Source organism: Vulpes vulpes, chromosome 12, assembly GCF_048418805.1.
Source record: "Vulpes vulpes isolate BD-2025 chromosome 12, VulVul3, whole genome shotgun sequence".
Classification (NCBI taxonomy): domain Eukaryota; kingdom Metazoa; phylum Chordata; class Mammalia; order Carnivora; family Canidae; genus Vulpes; species Vulpes vulpes.
In genome coordinates this window covers 147,399,762-147,417,259 of record NC_132791.1, presented here as the reverse complement: position 1 = coordinate 147,417,259, position 17,498 = coordinate 147,399,762, and the positions used below count along the sequence as shown (strand labels likewise).

Sequence of the window (17,498 nt, the reverse complement as noted above, 5' to 3'; positions counted from 1 at the left end):
TCTCTCTCTCTCTGAAGAAATAAATCTTTAAAAGGAAAAAATAAGAGACGTCTAGGTGGCGCAGTAGATTAAGCAGCCAACACTTAGTTTTGGCTGGGGTTGTGGTCTCAGGGTCGTGAGATTGAGCACGCCCTACCCCCGCAATTGGGCTCCATGCTAAGTGCAGAGTCGGCTTGAGATTCTCTCTGCCCCTCCTACTCATGCTCTCTAAATAAATAAATAAATCTTCTTTAAAAATTAAAAAAAAAAGAAAAGAAAAAAGAAAATGGTAGATATTATAGCACATTGGTGTATTGAGAGAAATGATCCAATAGAGATTGGGGAAATGGTGATAAACAGAAAAGGAACAATTGTCAGATAAACAGAAAAGGAACAATTGCCCATGAATAGGTGAGGGGGTGAGATCCACCTGTGCAAGGCAACGGTTGGGCCCATCCACTGTAATGGGATGGGAAGCAGTTTAGGGAGCAGACCAAGTAGGTGTAGAAGTGGCAGTTTAATCAAAATTCTCTTCCCTGAGTCTAGACCTCTCTAACTTACTTCATAAGCCATACTCACACATGCATAATTTTACACATGACCAATCTTTGGTACAATGAGAAGGAACTACAAGATATGAATTATTAAAAAGGAGTGGGAGAAAGAGTTTCCAGGTAAATATCTAAGTCAGTACAAGTGTGACAAGGGTGAGGATTTTTGTCTGCTTTCTTCTTGCCATGCCTAGAATAGTGCCTGGTATATAGTAAGCAAATCAGTACATATTTTTAGATTAAGTAAAACAGAAAGGGACATTATACTTCATAAACAACTATCATGAGCAAATACTTTGCATACGTTATTTTGTTTAACATGCCAGCTAAACACATATGGTGACAGAGGCTCCGAGAGATTACATACCTAGCCCAAGGCCACATGCAGTTAGAAAGCACCTGTTAAGATTGAACCCTGAATGTTTGTGGGTCTCCAAAGGCATGCTCTTTCCACTACACTGCATTCTGTCCATCTGCTACTCAGTGAACTCAGTCAAGTCACACAGCCACTCACTCTTGGTTCTCTCACCTTTAGAAAGAGTTGGGCCAGATGCCTGTAAAGTCCCATTCCAATTGAATGACTCCATGTGATGGTAGGCTCAGGGAACAGCTACAGGCATGTTGCCTGCCCTGAGTTCACAGTCCCCTTTCACACCAACTCTGCCAGCAATCTCATACCATTTTCTACCACCTCTGATGCCGGCTCAGCTCTTTCCATTGAAACAGCTAGATGGTCTATACTCTGTGTCTTGGGTTTATTGCAAGTCCTTATGGGTGATTATGACTCCTGCCCTTTCAAGCTGAACCTACCATCTTGGGCCCTAATCCATAGCCTCTGATCTCCAATCCCACCATTTGAAACACTGTGACTAATCACATCACTTTCTGGTGTCCTTTTGATTTCTTTTTTTTTTTTTTTTTTTCCTTTTGTTTTCAAGATGAAACCCAAGATTTGAATGCACAGGGCAGGTAATGGAATCATGAACTCTTTACTTTCCCCGACTTCACAGGTTAAGGCCCAACCCTTGGACTTATCCTGCCTCCCTCCTCCCATTACTCCCATTTTGCCTTACTCTACCTCTGACTCCACTTACCTTGGCTAGCATTACCACAGTTGATCCCTGAACAACACAAGTTTGAACTGTGGGCCCACTTCGAGGCAGGTTATTTTCAATAAATATAGTATTGTATTATAAATGTGTTTTCTCTTATGATTTTCTTTTTTTTATCTCTTATGATTTTCTTAATAATGTTTTCTCTAGCTTACTTTATTATAAGAATATAGTATATAATCCCCATAACATAAAATATGTGTTAATTAACTGTTTGTGTTATCAGTAAGGCTTCTGGTCAACAGTAGGCTATTAGTAGTTAATTTTTGGGGGGAATCAAACGTTATATACAGATCTTCAACTGTACAGGGTTCAGCTCCCCAGCCCCTGTGTTGTTCAAGGATCAACTGTATTTTATCCACGATTTGTTGATTTATTCCTCTTTTAAACTACCTCCTCCAGAAGCCTTCCCAGCCTTAACTGGATGCCCCTTCTTTTATTCTCAGCTCAAGGGTTCCACAAACTTGTTGGCTGAAAAGGAAAAGGAATGGAAAGAGAGAGAGAGGGAAGAGGAACAGTAACTGTATTTATCACACTTATATTTCTCTTCTACTAGACTGTAGAGTCCTGGTGAACAGGGATTATATTGTTAACTCCTGAATATCAAAACTAAGAGCCCCCTCCTCCCACTAATCCATCCCTATTCCATATTTCTCCTTGAAGAACCCACCAGATTTCACAATTATTTTTCAGAGACCTCTTGTCTAACAGATATCACTGGTCTAATTACTATATTCCCATTCGGTGCATCACAAATCCATCCTTATTTTAACATGAATTTCTGCGTCTACTACAATTTTTTTAAATGTGTAACATTCTAGACTTGACAGGGACACCTCTGTATTGCCTTATTTTGGATTGGGGTCAGGAAAGCAGTGAGTTCACCATTGCTTTTCATTGTGATAGTCTTTCATAATTGCTTTTTATGACAGTCTTTCATAATTGCCATCCACAGAAGGGGTGGGAAACAAAGCTGAGCGGAAACAGAAAAGCAAGAATTGGGGATTGGGTTTCACCCCACTTCTGAGTAGCAATATGAAATTAAACCCTCCTAAGAAGTCCCTAAATTCCCTTTACCACTTTCCACAGACCTTTTTTTTTTTTTCAACCCAGAGCCAAAGGCATAAAAGGAAAGTGAAAAGCAAATCAAAGCAATCCTAGTAACATTTGTGATAGAAAATCTGACCAGATTGGTATGTGTGAATTTCATATTATTCTAAACTCCTTTTATTCTCAATGGGCAAATTTAGGGGTCATTTGAATGCCTGATATTTGGAGAACTGCCAAAAAATATCCAAAGAGTTTCTAATGAGAAGTCAGCAGTGGGGACAGGGGCTGAGTCTGGGGGCTCCAAGTTGCACCTAAGTGTTCCCAGCTCCAGCCCAAGGTTGACAAGCAAAGTAGGCCCTTCATAGGAGGAAGAGTGAAAACACCCCAGGACTTCGTAGAAGGTACAAGGCAAACCTACCACAAAAACCTCAGCAAATAGGAGAGGGCAAAAATCACTCAATCTTTTATTAGTGATCTTCATATTCTTTCAAATAGGTACTAGGGCAGTCCTATCATTTCAGATGTGTGTTTAAATAATAATAAAATATATTACATGCATAATTTTCCCTCAAATTGCATTTGTGAGATACAAGCCTGGGTAATTCTGCTCCTTTTCCAAAGTGAAATGCAACCCTTGTATTTCCAAACATCGTTATGAAGCAAAGCCAGTACCTTCCCATTTCTAAGTTGGATACAACTAACTATTATGTGCTGCTCTGGAAACTATGACAGAACATTATTCATCTGTTTGTTTTAATGGTTCATGGCCAAAGAAAAAAAAACTTTTAAAATTTAAATTTTTAAAAAAGATTTTATTTACTTATTTGAGAGAGAAAGAAAAAAAAAGAGAGAGCGAGCAGGGGGAGGAGCCCAGAGAGGGGGACAAGCAGTCTCCACGCTGAGCAAGGAGCCCAACACAGGACTTGATCCCATGACCCTGAGACCACAACCTGAGCTGAAACCAAGAGTTGTATGCTTAACTGACTGAGCCACTGAGGCGCCCTTTAAAACTTAATTTTTAAAGCAAAAAAGTGATGTGAGAAAGAGTAAGGGACGCTTTTGCTAAGGAAATAAATGTTAATAATTGTCAGTGTCCAGGTATGGGAAACAGCACATGATACTTGACACAGTCACCTCAGGAGTGACTCTCATGCTCACAGAGGCATTGTAGTGAGAGAAGAGATGTTAGGAGTTAGGTGAGTTCTCAGCCTGAGAAATTGAGATCTTCTCTGTGAGTCATTGCCCCTCTGGGTTGATGGGCCTGCATTGGCTTACTTTGAAAACTGACCCTTAAGGTCAGGTGTGTTAACTCATTATCTTCTTTGATGCCCACATATAGATTGGTCTTTAGAGAACACAGTTTGTGAGATAAGTTTGGGATCACATATTTAACCTGTAATCTCTTGGTCACAGCCAGCCTCAGGCAAAGTCTACTCTTGGCGCTCCAGACACCTCCCCTTCCAGGACTCTCACCTTCCCTCCTTCATTCTGACCAGCTCTTTCCGTATCTCCATCTGTATTTGTCCTGATGCCCCTTCTCTGAGGGTGTATACTTACAGCCGAAGAGAATTAAATTATTTTCTGTCCTTCTGGTTCACAGTTAACCAAAGATACTTCATGGCCCAGAGTCTTCTCAGGAAAAAGAAGGGTATTTTTAGATAGGGAATAGCTTTTTAGACCACATCAGATTCTAATTTGTTCTTAAAGTTTCCATGTCTCTGATCATTTATCCATATTGGAATAATTTTTCATTCTTTACTTGGATTCTTAGTTTTATCATGTATCCCCCCTTTTAAATTAAAAACAGCCAATTTTCACCTTCAAGAGATGTGACTGGGATGCCCGGGTGGCTCATTTGGTTGGGCAGCCTCCTCTTTGTTTTGGGTCAGGTTGTGGTTTTGGGGTCATGGTATAAGGCCCTATGTTGGGCTCCATGCTTAGCATGGAGTCTGCTTGTCCCTCTCCCTCTACTGCCCCCCTTGCTCAGTCTCTCTCTCTCTCTCTCTCTCTCAAATAAATAAATGAATAAAATCTTTAAGAGAGAGAGTGAGAGAGATGTGACTGTACCTGTCAAGGGAGAACCTTGTTTCTGAGATGGAAAGTTTTGCACCCAGACCTAAGAGCTGGCCCTGGAGAGCACAATGTGTATGGGTTTGCCATGGCTCTGCTTTTAACTGAGCAGCTAATATTAGTGGCCTGATTTACAAATTTTGTAAGGTATACTTTCCATCTACCTGTTGCCATGATGGTCTCTTGAGCAGGCACTGGTAAGTTATTATTGCTTCTCCAGAATAGATAATTTCATAGAGACAGGAAGCAGATTGGTGCTTACTAGGAGCTGGGGAGTGGGAGAAATAAGAAATAACTACTCAATGAGTATGGAGTTTTATTTTGCTATGATGACAATATTTTGATACTAAATAGAGAAAAAAAAGGAAGAAATTACTTCCCAAATGAGAGAGGATAACTCACAGTTGCTAAATTGCTCTCTGGAGCACCCCTAGGGATACTCTACACATCTAGAAATACTTTGCTTTCCTTCAGACCAAGATTCAGAGCTTTGAGGGCAGGTAATTTGATGTGATTTCATCTTCATGGCTCAAAATGGAGATCTTAAGGGGCATAGAGTGCGGTTAATTCAAAAGTGTTGGATTATTTCCTTCACTGTGATCTGCATACAGGAGGTTGCCATACTGTGGGCTTGTAGGCCACTCTCTCTGGCATTCTGGTTGGAGAGCCACAAGAATCAGAACAAAGAAACCTGATGATACTGCAAAATTGGCAATGCTTGCAGCAGTTTAGTCTGCTTGGAAGCAACCCATAAAGCCATCCCCAAAACTTCTCCCTGGATCTGAAGCTTGAAATTCCAACCATTGGCACTCTCCCAAGGTCCCTCAACCTTGTCCCTTGGGTATATATAAATAAATATTTTTAACTGAGGTGAAATTCGCATAGCATTAAAAATTAACCATTTTAAAGTGAGCCATTGGATAGCAGTTAACACATTCACAATGTTGTGTAACTACTACCTCATATCCAGTGTCAAAATATTTTTCTCATAGCAAAATAAAGCTTCATACCCATTGAGTTGTTACTCCCTATTTCTCCCTCCCCGGGGCCTTGGTAACTACCAATCTGCTTTCCATCTCTATGAATTTACCTATTCTGTATATTTTATGTAAATGGCATCATTAAAATATGTGACCTTTCATGTCTGGTTTATCTCATTTCAAGATTCATCCATGTCAAGTTGCAATCCTGGGGTCCTGGGATGGAGTCCTGCATCAGGCTCCCCACAGGGAGCTTGCTTCTCCCTCTGCCTGTGTCTCTGCCTCCCTCTGTGTGTCTCTCACAAATAAATAAATAAAATCTTTAAAAAAACAAAAACTGCTTCCATGTTATAGCATGTTTCAGTACTTCATTCCTTTTTTTATAGCTGAATAGTAGTCTATCATGTGTATCTACCGCTTTTTGGCTAGTGCTGCTATGAATATCTGTATTCAAGTATTTGAATACCTGTTTACTATTTTCTGGGTTGAGTAAGATTTTATAGTTTGTAAAATACCTTTACACTCATTCTCTTCCCACTAAGGAGAGGCATGCATTTTAACTGGTCTTATTCCCCCAAAGGGGAACTTTTTAAGGGCCTAACTCACCAATAAGTCTGTTAGGCCTACCCATGCTCCAGTGTAAAATCTAAAGAGGAAGAAAGTGGCTTCCAGTTTGGAGGGTGCTTCTGGCATGTCCACGGGCTAGCCTGGGACAGCCGCACATCTATTACATCTGGTTCAGTTGTTGATCAGTCAGGCAGCGGGTCTCCGTTTCCACTTCTGAAGGTCTGAAGGGAGATGGTTCTTGGCAGCATCCTTTCCCTCATTCATCCTTTTCCCTCATTTCTGAGTTGTGCACTGTGCTGGGTGGGAGCGGAATCAGACATGGTCCTTGCCTTAAAGTGGTCGCAAGGTGGACAGTAACCATACAAACCTAATATGGAGTCAGAGGGATGATGTGTGATAAAGAAGCCGGCCTGGGTGGAGGTCAGTGACTAACTCTTGGGGGGAGCTTAGCATTTGGATCTTGAAGACAAGAAGACATTCACAGAGTGAGAACAAGGGTGGAAGGCATTCTAGGCCTCAGGAAGAGTGTAAGCCAAGTCAGAGGAACAGCAAACTTGCCTTCCCTGTTTTGAGACTAGCAGAGTCATTCATGTAGCCAGTATGATCAAGTTCATAGGCTTGACTGGCAGGAGCAAGGTAGGAAAAGTGGGAGGGCCTAGATTATGAAAGGCCTTGTAGGCTGTATGCAGGAACCTGAAATGAGTAGGAAACTATCATTTTAGGCAGGAAATGAGGTGATCGGGTCTGTGTTTGAAAAGATCACTTTGTGAAGAGGAGAGTAATGAACCAGATGACAGAGGTGCCCTCTATTGGTGAGCCTCATACCTTCCATCCTCAGCCCACCTTCTGGGTCATCCTGGCTTGAAGCTGGGCCCATACCTGCCTTCTTCCAACACAGACCTCTCATCCGCTGCCCCAGCCTGCCTTCCTATATGGTTTTCGATAAAGATGACAGTGCCCGCGGCAGCTAGCAAAAATCAATCTACACTGAAGTCTTCCCAACCAAATAGGTCATCTCTCCTGGAAGCGTTTGAATTTAGAAGTAGGCCAAGCCTCAAACAAATAAGTGAATTGTTAGTGAAGGCAATTCAGCCACCCAGGGAGAGACCCAGAGGGAGTGTTCTAGGGTTGTTATTAAGATGAAAGGAGATCATCTGATGGCTTACCTAACCCCCTCACCCCATAGCATCTCCAGGTCTTTCTGCGCACAGTAAGGTTTCCACCTCTCCCCCTGTAAGATTTTTATTTTGAAATATTTTTATACTTAAGAAAAGTTGTAAAAATAGTACAGAGAGTTTCCATATGTCCTCCCCATTCTTCCTAATGTTAATGTCTTGCATAAACATAGTGTGATGATCAAAAGTAAGAAGTTATTGGGGTGCTTGGGTGGCTCAGTAGATTAAGCATCTGACTTTTTTTTTTAAGATTTTATTTATTCATAGAGACAGAGAGAGGCAGAGATGCAGGCAGAGGGAGAAGCAGGCTCCATGCAGGGAGCCCCACATGGGACTCGATCCCGGGTCTCCAGGATCACACCCCAGGCTGCAGGCAGCACTAAACCGCTGCACCACAGGGGCTACCCAGCATTTGACTCTTGATCTCAGCTCAGGTGTCGATCTCAGGGTTGTGAGTTTAAGCCCCACTCTGGACTCCACACTGGGTGCAGAGCCTACATTTTAAAAAAAAAAAAAAAAGGAAGAAATTATCATTGGTACAATACAAACTACTCTATAGGCCTTATTTGAATTATGCCAGTTTTCCCAGTCATATTTCAGGGTTTCCTTTGAAATCATATATCTAAGACAATCATTGAGTTTGTTCTCTTGTGTCCCTTAAATTGAGGCAGCCTTCGGAAAGCCTGCCCATCCTGGAAGCTGAAAAGAGCAGTCATGGGCCTCTCGTGGTCCAAAATTGGCACAACTCTGTTTGGGCATTCCTTAGGGTGTTCTACATCTTTTCACTTTCCCAATCCCATGCACCCACTCATCCTTTCTCCTCCTTTCTCTCTGCTCCCAAAACTACAGATAGTCTCCACATGCCCCATACCATGCAATGCACTTTTTCCATCATCATAATTCTCTGCTTTAGTCACCGACCTGAGAAATTGAGCCAGGAACTTGTGGCTATTGATTTTCATTGTCACTATAAAACTACCTTGGGTTGTGACTTGCGGTGGCCGCATTTCCTTTCACTGGTCTCTAGAGGGCCCTGGATGGGACACCCCTACTGCTGCCATGTTGGTTATGGTGACCCTTAGCCCTGTATGACTATCTCTCATAAGATCCTTCCACCTCCATGGTCTCCCGTGGAGAAGGTGATAGGGATTGGCAACATGGTACCTAAATTACTTTTGTGAAAAACATGAGTCCCCATCACAAAGCACCCCTGCTTCTTGACATCAAGTTGAGGTAGCTGGCACATGTTGGTGCCAGCCATTGTGATAAACGTGCAAAATTCCATTTGCCTGTTCACTATGCACCCTTCTTCTCTGTACAAAGAATGCAGCCTTGGGCATACTCACTGCAAGTGCCCTTGCCCTTTTGCTGCCATGTGCTCCATTATTTTAATTTTGCTCCGCAAAATTAATGATGAAAGAAGTATGAGCTGGAGAAAAGCATAGAGCTGATGAATGTTGGAGGAGCACTGGTTTCCCTCCAGCCAAAGCCAGCAGGAAAAATGGGATGCATGAAACGTGACTGTGACTCTATGTTCAAGAGAAAACCTTGTCACCACCCAGAAAACACCCAAGCATCTTCACAGCAGAAAGCCCCTCTAAGCAGTGCAAACACTTTCATAAACCATTTGGAGGGAAGCTGTATAGCATGGTTGCAAGCACTAGTTTTAGACAAATCTAGCTCTTCTACTTGCTATGTATATTTAGACAGGTTCTTTGCTCTTTCTGACTCTCAGCTTTCTCATCTGTAAAATGGGAATGAATACACCTTCACCTTTTTTATAAGATGATTGTCAGGATTCATTTATTTAATATCAATTGTATGTGTACACAGAATTTAACAGTTCCTGGTACAGAAAAAAAGGCTCATTTTAAAGCCTCTTATTTATGATTAGGCTGATCTAATTAAAAGTAATACTGAAAAGCAGAACATCATGATAGATCCAACTACGTGATGTAATGGCTTAAGCTTATATGTTAAGTTCAAATCCTAGCTCCACCTATAATTGGCTTTGTGCATTTGACCCAATTATTTCTCTGAACCTGAATCTTTCCCTCTGTAAAATAAGGATTATAATACCACATAAGGGGCTACTTGGAAGAAAGCACTTAGCATAGTACCCAGCACGGAGAGTGTCAGACACTTAATAGAGGTTTGTTTTTCTAGTGCTGTGGTTCTTGACCACATGCAAATCACCCGAGAGCTTTTCAAAAAGCATGCATGCCTATGCTGCATCCCCAGAGAGTGTGATTTAATGGGTCTGAGGTGGGGCTTAGGCGTTGGTATTTTTCAAAAACTTTCTGAGGAGATTCTTCAGAGCAGCCGGGAACTATTCCCTAGCAGATGACATTACACACTGTTGTTTTGTTTTGTTTTGTTTTGCTTTTTATATCTGTCCCCAAAAGGCTGGTCAAAATATCAGGAATTCTGGGCACAGTCAAAAATTCAATACACCTGCAGTGCTAAGCCCTTGATAAGAAATATGCAGCCAAGGAACTGCATTCCTTTTCATTATGAAAAAAAAAAAAAAGGATTCAAAGAGTCTTTTTAGAGTCTTGAACTGGAAAGGTGGTAAGAAGTTTAGCCTAAGCCTCACACATAAAATATGGGAACTCCCAGTAGGTTAGGGATTTATATCTGGGGGTAATTCCAGAGTTTTGTCCTCCCAAGAGATATAAATTGAGGCCCTGAGAGTTTAATGTGGGGGAGGAAGAAGTGTTCTCATAATGACACCTTAAAAGTCCAGGGCTCTGCTAATGCCTAGGGATAGAAAAGCATCATCTGTAATAGCAGGGGGTGGTGTGGAAGTACTTTCTGGTCTCAGTACTTTGGTTTCCAAGACCCAAGGCTAGGTCATCGAGAAACTTCTTTCTCCCCATAGGTTTATGGTATTAGTTACCCAATAAAAGTGGGGTTAATTTTACAACCCAAGTAAAATTTAAGCCAAAAAGGCTTCAACATTACTCTAGGATTTATGAAAGTAAACATGTGAAGTGCTTGCAGGATTTTACGACATTAAAATTTCAATGTCTTCATGTCAGGTATATGATATATTCATTTGTATGTGTATTTAAAGGTTATGTTTATAAGAGCTTTGCAATACACACTGTTTTGGGGAACTAACGTGAAGATACTTCCCCCATGTCCACCTTCAAAATGACTGTTACCATGAATGGGGAGTAGAGAGACTCTAGAAACTGGTCTTTTAATAATTAGCTTTATCAGATTTCTTTCACTTGGTTTCCTGTGATAGTTGGGCTCTCTAGACTCCCACATTTGTGGCCCTAGACTGACTACAGTCCATTTCACAGAGTAGGAGCTTAGTAAATAATTGTCCTTTAAATAAGTGTCTTCTTTGGTAATTGTAAATACTTCAATAGTAAGCACATGTGACTCCTGCATGTGTAGCACTTTTTAAAAAGCGTTTACATTATTTCATAAGCTTCTCATGACTTTCACTTATAGGATAGAAAGGCCAATGATTATCTTCATCTTATAGATAAGAAATCCATAGCTCAGAGGACTCAGAGAGATTGCCTAAGGAACATGCAAATGTTAAACCCAGGAAGACAATTTCCTTCTCCTGACTTTTGCTCCAAAGAGGAAAAGTGATAATTCTTTCCAAAGATTTTATTTATGTATTTGAGAGAGAGAGAGAGCATAGAAAGAGAGAAAGCATGAGTGGTGGGGATTGGCAAAGGGAGGAGAAGCAGGCTCCAGGGTGAGCCTTATGCAGGGCTCCATCCCAGGACCCTGGGATCATGACCCGAGCCAGAGGCAGACACTCAACCGACTGAGCTACCCAGGTGCCCTGGAGAAGTGATATTTTTATTCAGACAAGGTATTGATTCCAGCCAGATTAACAGAGGAGGACCATCCAGGGTGAAGTCAGCCTAAAAGTGTGGCAGGTGGCCTTTTGTTCGGCTGTGGTTGGCTTTTGAGAACCAGCTGGATATTCTATGCTCTGGTGTCTTGTGCTTATCATAGGCCTTGTGGGATGTTATAGCCTCTGTCCTTTCAAGCTGAATCTGCCACCTTGGGTCCTATCTCCAGCCTTAGATCTCCAGCCATTTGCCACACTGTCACTTAACCACACTATCTGGCATCCCCTTGTCTTCAGAATGAAATCTACTTCCCCTCCTTTTTTATTATCATAATTTCGAGGCAACAAAAATTTTTTAAGATTATTTGTAAAGTTTTCGGGGATCACGAAAGCAAGATTTTCATTGATATGTTTTCTAGAGTTCCTGGAACTTAGTGACTCATTTGAAATTGTGCAGTCCCTGGGTTGCCTGGACCTCTCTGTGCACTGTAGAGATAATGGATCTTCAGCAGTGTAGAGCCACATAACTGCACTGCCCTCTGGTTTCTTTCCAGCTGCACCAAGCTTCTCACCCCATGGAGCCTCCTAATTGACACATCAGTTGGAGTGGATCTTGTGGATAATGTGCCCACGCCTTTGTAGCAAATGAAGCAGAAATAATCTGTGCTTTAAAAAAAAAAAATACTGTAGAACATGTGCCCAGATTCCCAACTCATTTCCTCTTTACTTTTATAACTACATCATCTTCCAGCCCACCACCAGCTGCGAAAATAAAAGTGCTTTCTCCCATATTTAAGGATGATTTTGCGCTTCAGAATGATTTTCGGGGGGTGAAGGAAGCTTGACCAACGTGACCAGCAGATGTTTTAAGTGATGGATGGAACTGAGGAAAAGCCGGACTCCTTAATGCAGCCTTTGGGATACTGTGCTCAGCTTCTCCCCCTAGCGACCGTTTTGGGCATCACACAGTCAGAGCTAACTGGGTGTGAATGCGCTGCACCAGCTAATTAATATCTGTGCTCTGTTTTTAGAGATGAGTATGAAGAAGATGGGTTCTGTCAGCCATACAGAGGAATCGCATGTGCAAGATTTATTGGCAACCGCACCGTTTATATGGAGTCCTTGCACATGCAAGGGGAAATAGAAAATCAGATCACTGGTAGGTAACACCAAGGAAATTGTATGGATACCTTGTGTAACTCTTCCTCACCAAACGCTTTCTTGAGCTCTTCTCTTGCCAGAGGATCAGGCTAGGCAGAGGGGTTAGGAGCAGAACCACAAAGCAGCCGAAGAGAGGATCTCTGTGCTCTGGAATGTACATTAGACTGCTTTCTTCATTTGTCTGAATCGGAAGTATCTTTTCAATGGAAATCTCACAGTGAGGCGCTTTCTAGCACACAGGAGTGAAGTAGTGTAGGCCACCCTGTACGATTTTGCACACCTGGTTCTGCTGGTTAGTGTGTAGTTATGCCTGGGTGCCATGAAGCCTTGCAAGCCATTAAAATTGCCTTTATGCTTCCTGCGTGGAGCCTGCTTCTCCCTCTGCCTCTGTCTCTGCCTCTCTCTCCCTCTCTCTGTGTATCTCATGAATAAATAAATGAAATCTTTAAAAGTAAAAAAAAAAATTGCCTTTATAGGATTCTCATAAGGTTGCCAGCTTTAGCAAATAAAAATACAGGACACCCAGTTACATTCGAATTCCAGATAAACGATGGAGAACTTCTTAGTGTAAGTATGCTCCAAATGTTTACCTGAAATTCACATGTGATGAAGTACCTTGTAGTTTCTGGTGACCTTCGGGTTTATGAGGCAAGAACAAACTTGAGACAGGCACACAGAACAGCAAAGAGTCTAGAAATTATGTTCCATGAGGAATACGAAGGAACTAAGGGGAGGCCAGGGGAGCTATTTAACCTGGAGAAGCAACTACGAAAAGCTGTGGTTGCCACAAGCTAGAGAACTCTGAGGAGGAAGGATTCTGAAAGGCCAGAGGACAGAAAAAGGATTGTTGGGGAGGGGCTGTTGAAGACACATTTCATCCTAATATAAGGACATTTTAACGTACTTTTTACTACGTATTTGCAAAAATAAGTGGGAGTTCCAGTGTAAATATTTCATCACCCATTTATAATAATGCTCTCTTAGACATTTTTGATGGAACTCTGCTTACTGGAAAATATTATAGTTTAAAAAAAAGCCATTTATTTTTCTTTAACTCGACATTTCCCAAACCTGTTCAGCCCTGGAACCCTAGTTTCTCAAACACTATGAATGTTCTACAGAATGAATGTTGGGAGGAACATACATTGGGAAACAGTGTACCAACCACCCCTAGATTGTCTTGTGAGGTACAAGCTCCTCGTCAATGCAAAGGGAGGCAGGTATACTCTTTTTGTACACGTACTCATTAAGAAGTTAGGCTAAGTGACCACTAACACACACACTCACACAGAACAACGGAGTTGTGCTTTTTAAGAACTTCCAAGAGAATTGCCTCATTTTCAGAAGATGCAATAGGAAGTATCGAAGGCACAAAGAAATTAAACAAGTTTCCCAGTCATCTACCTCAGAGGCAAGACACAGAACTAAATCCTGTGATCAGGCTCCGCCACCACAGACAACAGGTTCAGCCCTGCAGCTGTCAAATGTTTTAGAAGCTTCATAAAACTAATAAAAAGTACCGGATGCAAAACAAAGTTCTGTTGCTTTGTAGTAAAAATGAAAAATATATTGCGCTTTAACCTAATTAATTCTTTTTTTATTGGGAAACGGGACATATGTAACTTAATCCTGTTTTTTTAACTTTGTAGTCAAAATGATTTTTTTCAAGCCAGTGAAAGTAAAGCCGCTGGGACATCTGAACCAAATCTCTTCTTGGCCTTGTCTGGTTGAGTACAGCGGATTCCTTCTCATGTGTGTTTATATCTGATATCTGTTGACTAGATAACTGAAGGAGATAAACCCTGGCCCCTGGGAGCTAATAACTGTGTTTGTTTTCCAGCTGCCTTCACCATGATCGGCACCTCCAGCCACTTATCTGACAAGTGCTCTCAGTTTGCCATTCCTTCCCTGTGCCACTACGCCTTCCCCTACTGCGATGAAACCTCATCCATCCCAAAGCCCCGGGACTTATGTCGCGATGAATGTGAGATCCTGGAAAACGTCCTGTGTCAAACGGAGTACATTTTTGCCAGATCGAATCCCATGATCCTGATGAGGCTGAAACTGCCAAACTGTGAAGATCTCCCCCAGCCCGAGAGCCCCGAAGCTGCAAACTGCATCCGGATTGGAATTCCCATGGCAGATCCTATAAATAAAAGTAGGTGGTAACTCCTGACTTTCTGTGCTGTCTGGAGGCCAGCAGCCCCATGGCACAGTGCAAACTGGACCTCGATCTGTAGTAATGATTCTTACTGGTAGGCAGATTACCTTCCAGTGGGCTAAAGACTGTGTGTGGGCTTAGCAAGCAGTGGTGGATTATCTAATGTCACTGTCTTCAAGAAGCTTCATGAAGATGGTAATTTTTAAATATGGTTACTGGTTCCTCAGTGACTTAAAACAGAATTACCATAGGACCCAGTAATGCCACTCCTGCTGTACATTCAGACGGATTTAGGAAAGGTGCTCAAAGAAAAACTTTTATGCAAGTGTTCAGAATAGGTATTCACAATACCTATAAAAGAGAAAAGCAACCCAAGTGTCCATCAGTGGATGAGTTGATAAATTGTGGTAGATCTATATAGTGAAATAGTATTCATCCAGAAAAAGGAAAAAAATCCTGTTACATGCTACAACATGGGCTGAAACTTGAAAGCAGTATGACGGTGAAAGAAGCCAGACACCACTGGGTGATTCTGTTTCTCTGAAATATCCAGGATAGACAAATCCATAGGGACAGAAAGCAGATTAGTGGTTTCCAGGGACGGGGTTGGGGAGCCTGGACATTGACTGCTGAATGAGTATTGTGTTTTCTTGGGAATGATGCAAGTGTTCTGGAATGAGAGAGTGCTGAAGGTTGCGCAGTATTTTGAATGTCCAAAATACACTAATGGTAAATTTTATGATGTGTGCATTGTACTGCAATTTAAAATATATATACATGGGGCTTGCCTCTATCCACTGCCCTCTCACCTCTATTCCTCTGTGATTTCCCATTCACCTAGAATTAAACTCACTGGTAATTTTTTGGTTTCCTTTTGGAATTTAATATTATGCTATTAGTTAAATTATTGCATCTAAAATGCTTAGAACTCTGCTTAGCACACAATGATGGCAATATCTTCATTATTACTATTATTACTGTTATTTTGTCTCTAGCCCTCCATCTTTTGACTTATTTCAACTCAGTGGATTTTTGCATTGCTTTCAAGTGACAGCCCTGTGGTCTCCTGGGAAAAGGACTTGCTTCTCAAGAATATGCAGTGCCTCAGCACAGAGTGGCCCTAACTCCTGTTAGAAACTCATAACACACTGCTCCTAATGAACATTTTCTAGGAACTAGATTCTTTTTTTTTTTTTTAACGGAACTAGATTCTTTATCACACGATTCACGTCTAAAGACATCAAGCAGGCATGGAAAGAAGAATGTAGCTTGAACCTTTCCTGAGCCATTCACTGGAAAATTACTCCTGTGCCCCCAAGTCCCAAACCCAGTTCTGATTTTGTGTGTGTGTGTGTGTGTGTTCAATATTAAAAATGTTTGTGGGGGACTGGTTTTATTCCTGCCGCATAAGCTTTAAATCTTCCCAGGAATGTAACTGTGAGGCAGGACCTGTGTCCCAGCCTAGCAAGCAGGGAGACTGCTCACGTGGCCCCTAACCAACAGGGAAGCCTGAGCCATGAGGTTAATTGTGAATCCTCCCTCCAGAAACTGCTGGCTAGAAGCCCCAGCATCTCCTGTTTCCTTCTCACAGTTTAAGCCTTTCTCTTCTGTTTTCCAGATCACAAGTGCTATAACAGCACAGGGGTGGACTACCGGGGGACCGTCAGTGTGACCAAATCAGGACGCCAGTGCCAGCCGTGGAATTCCCAGTACCCCCACACGCACACCTTTACCGCCCTCCGCTTCCCAGAGCTGAATGGAGGCCACTCCTACTGCCGCAACCCAGGGAATCAGAAGGAGGCTCCCTGGTGCTTCACCTTGGATGAAAATTTTAAGTCTGACCTGTGTGACATCCCAGCATGTGGTAAATGCCTTTAATGTGTCCACTTACCTTTAAAGGATCCCCTCTCCATCTCCCGGCCCTGAGGAGAGTCAGTAAGGGGGCAAAGGAGAGCAATAGTGTTTGTTAGATCTCAAACTGTGTTTCTAAGACAGTTAAACCTTGCCATTTCTACATAAGACGTCTTTTAGGGTACCGACACACACTCTCAGGAGGCAAACTGCCTTATCCCCGTAACCATTGTTGTCAGTGGGTATAACAGACACAAGGGAACAGGCTCATCACAATCAGTCATGTAGAAAAAGACATTACCCACAACGCTCCATGTCCAAGTGTTAGCAAAACAGTTGTACTAGAAACAGAAAGAGAACTGTTTTCCCTTTGTCCTTGAGAACACCATGAGGTAGGATGAATCTATAGCTATTACGCACTCATCCAGGGCAACATGTAGACAAACTGTGTCTTCTCTGTCATCCTTTTATGCCACAGAAGTGTGGAAAGCAAATGAAATTCCTGAATCAGTTTGTTCCATTTCCTAGAAAAATATGTGGAAAGTAGGAGAACCAGAATGAAAATAAAGGTGAAACCTGGTTTGGGACTGTTTTGGAACGGACCCATCTTTCTGGTCCTAGTTCTCATAGACGATGTCAACTTGGTTCTCTCGACATAGAGAGAGTCTGGTGTCTCTGCAGGAAAAGCCACAGCAGTAAATTGGACATAATAATAACATCCACCTAGTGGTTACTGGGAGAATGAATGGGTTACTAAAAAAACCCTGTGATGTCTGGAAGATAGTAAATGCTTAACAAATATTATCTGTTATATAATTATTATGTAGTCAATATATAAAGAAAAATCTGCTATAATTCATATATAGTCAACATAGAAAGAGGAATGTTTGCTCCCAGTTTAGCAAATGTTGTTTGAGAGTCCACCGTGGAGCAGGAGGTTTGAAAGAGAAATAAAATGTGATTCACATTACAGTCACAATGTAATGTGGATGATGCAATAGAAGTTAGCACGAATGTT

At 41.9% G+C, this 17,498-nt stretch overlaps 1 protein-coding gene across 1 annotated transcript in view; it reads left to right on the top strand.

The window, feature by feature from the left end:
• Nucleotides 1-17,498, top strand: part of ROR1 (receptor tyrosine kinase like orphan receptor 1) — a 400,859-nt gene that overhangs the window by 350,077 nt on the left and 33,284 nt on the right. The window contains exons 5-7 of the mRNA XM_072730721.1: nucleotides 12,339-12,466; nucleotides 14,309-14,626; nucleotides 16,248-16,493. Coding sequence (XP_072586822.1) covers nucleotides 12,339-12,466; nucleotides 14,309-14,626; nucleotides 16,248-16,493 — 692 coding nt within the window. The remainder of the gene's footprint in view (nucleotides 1-12,338; nucleotides 12,467-14,308; nucleotides 14,627-16,247; nucleotides 16,494-17,498) is intronic.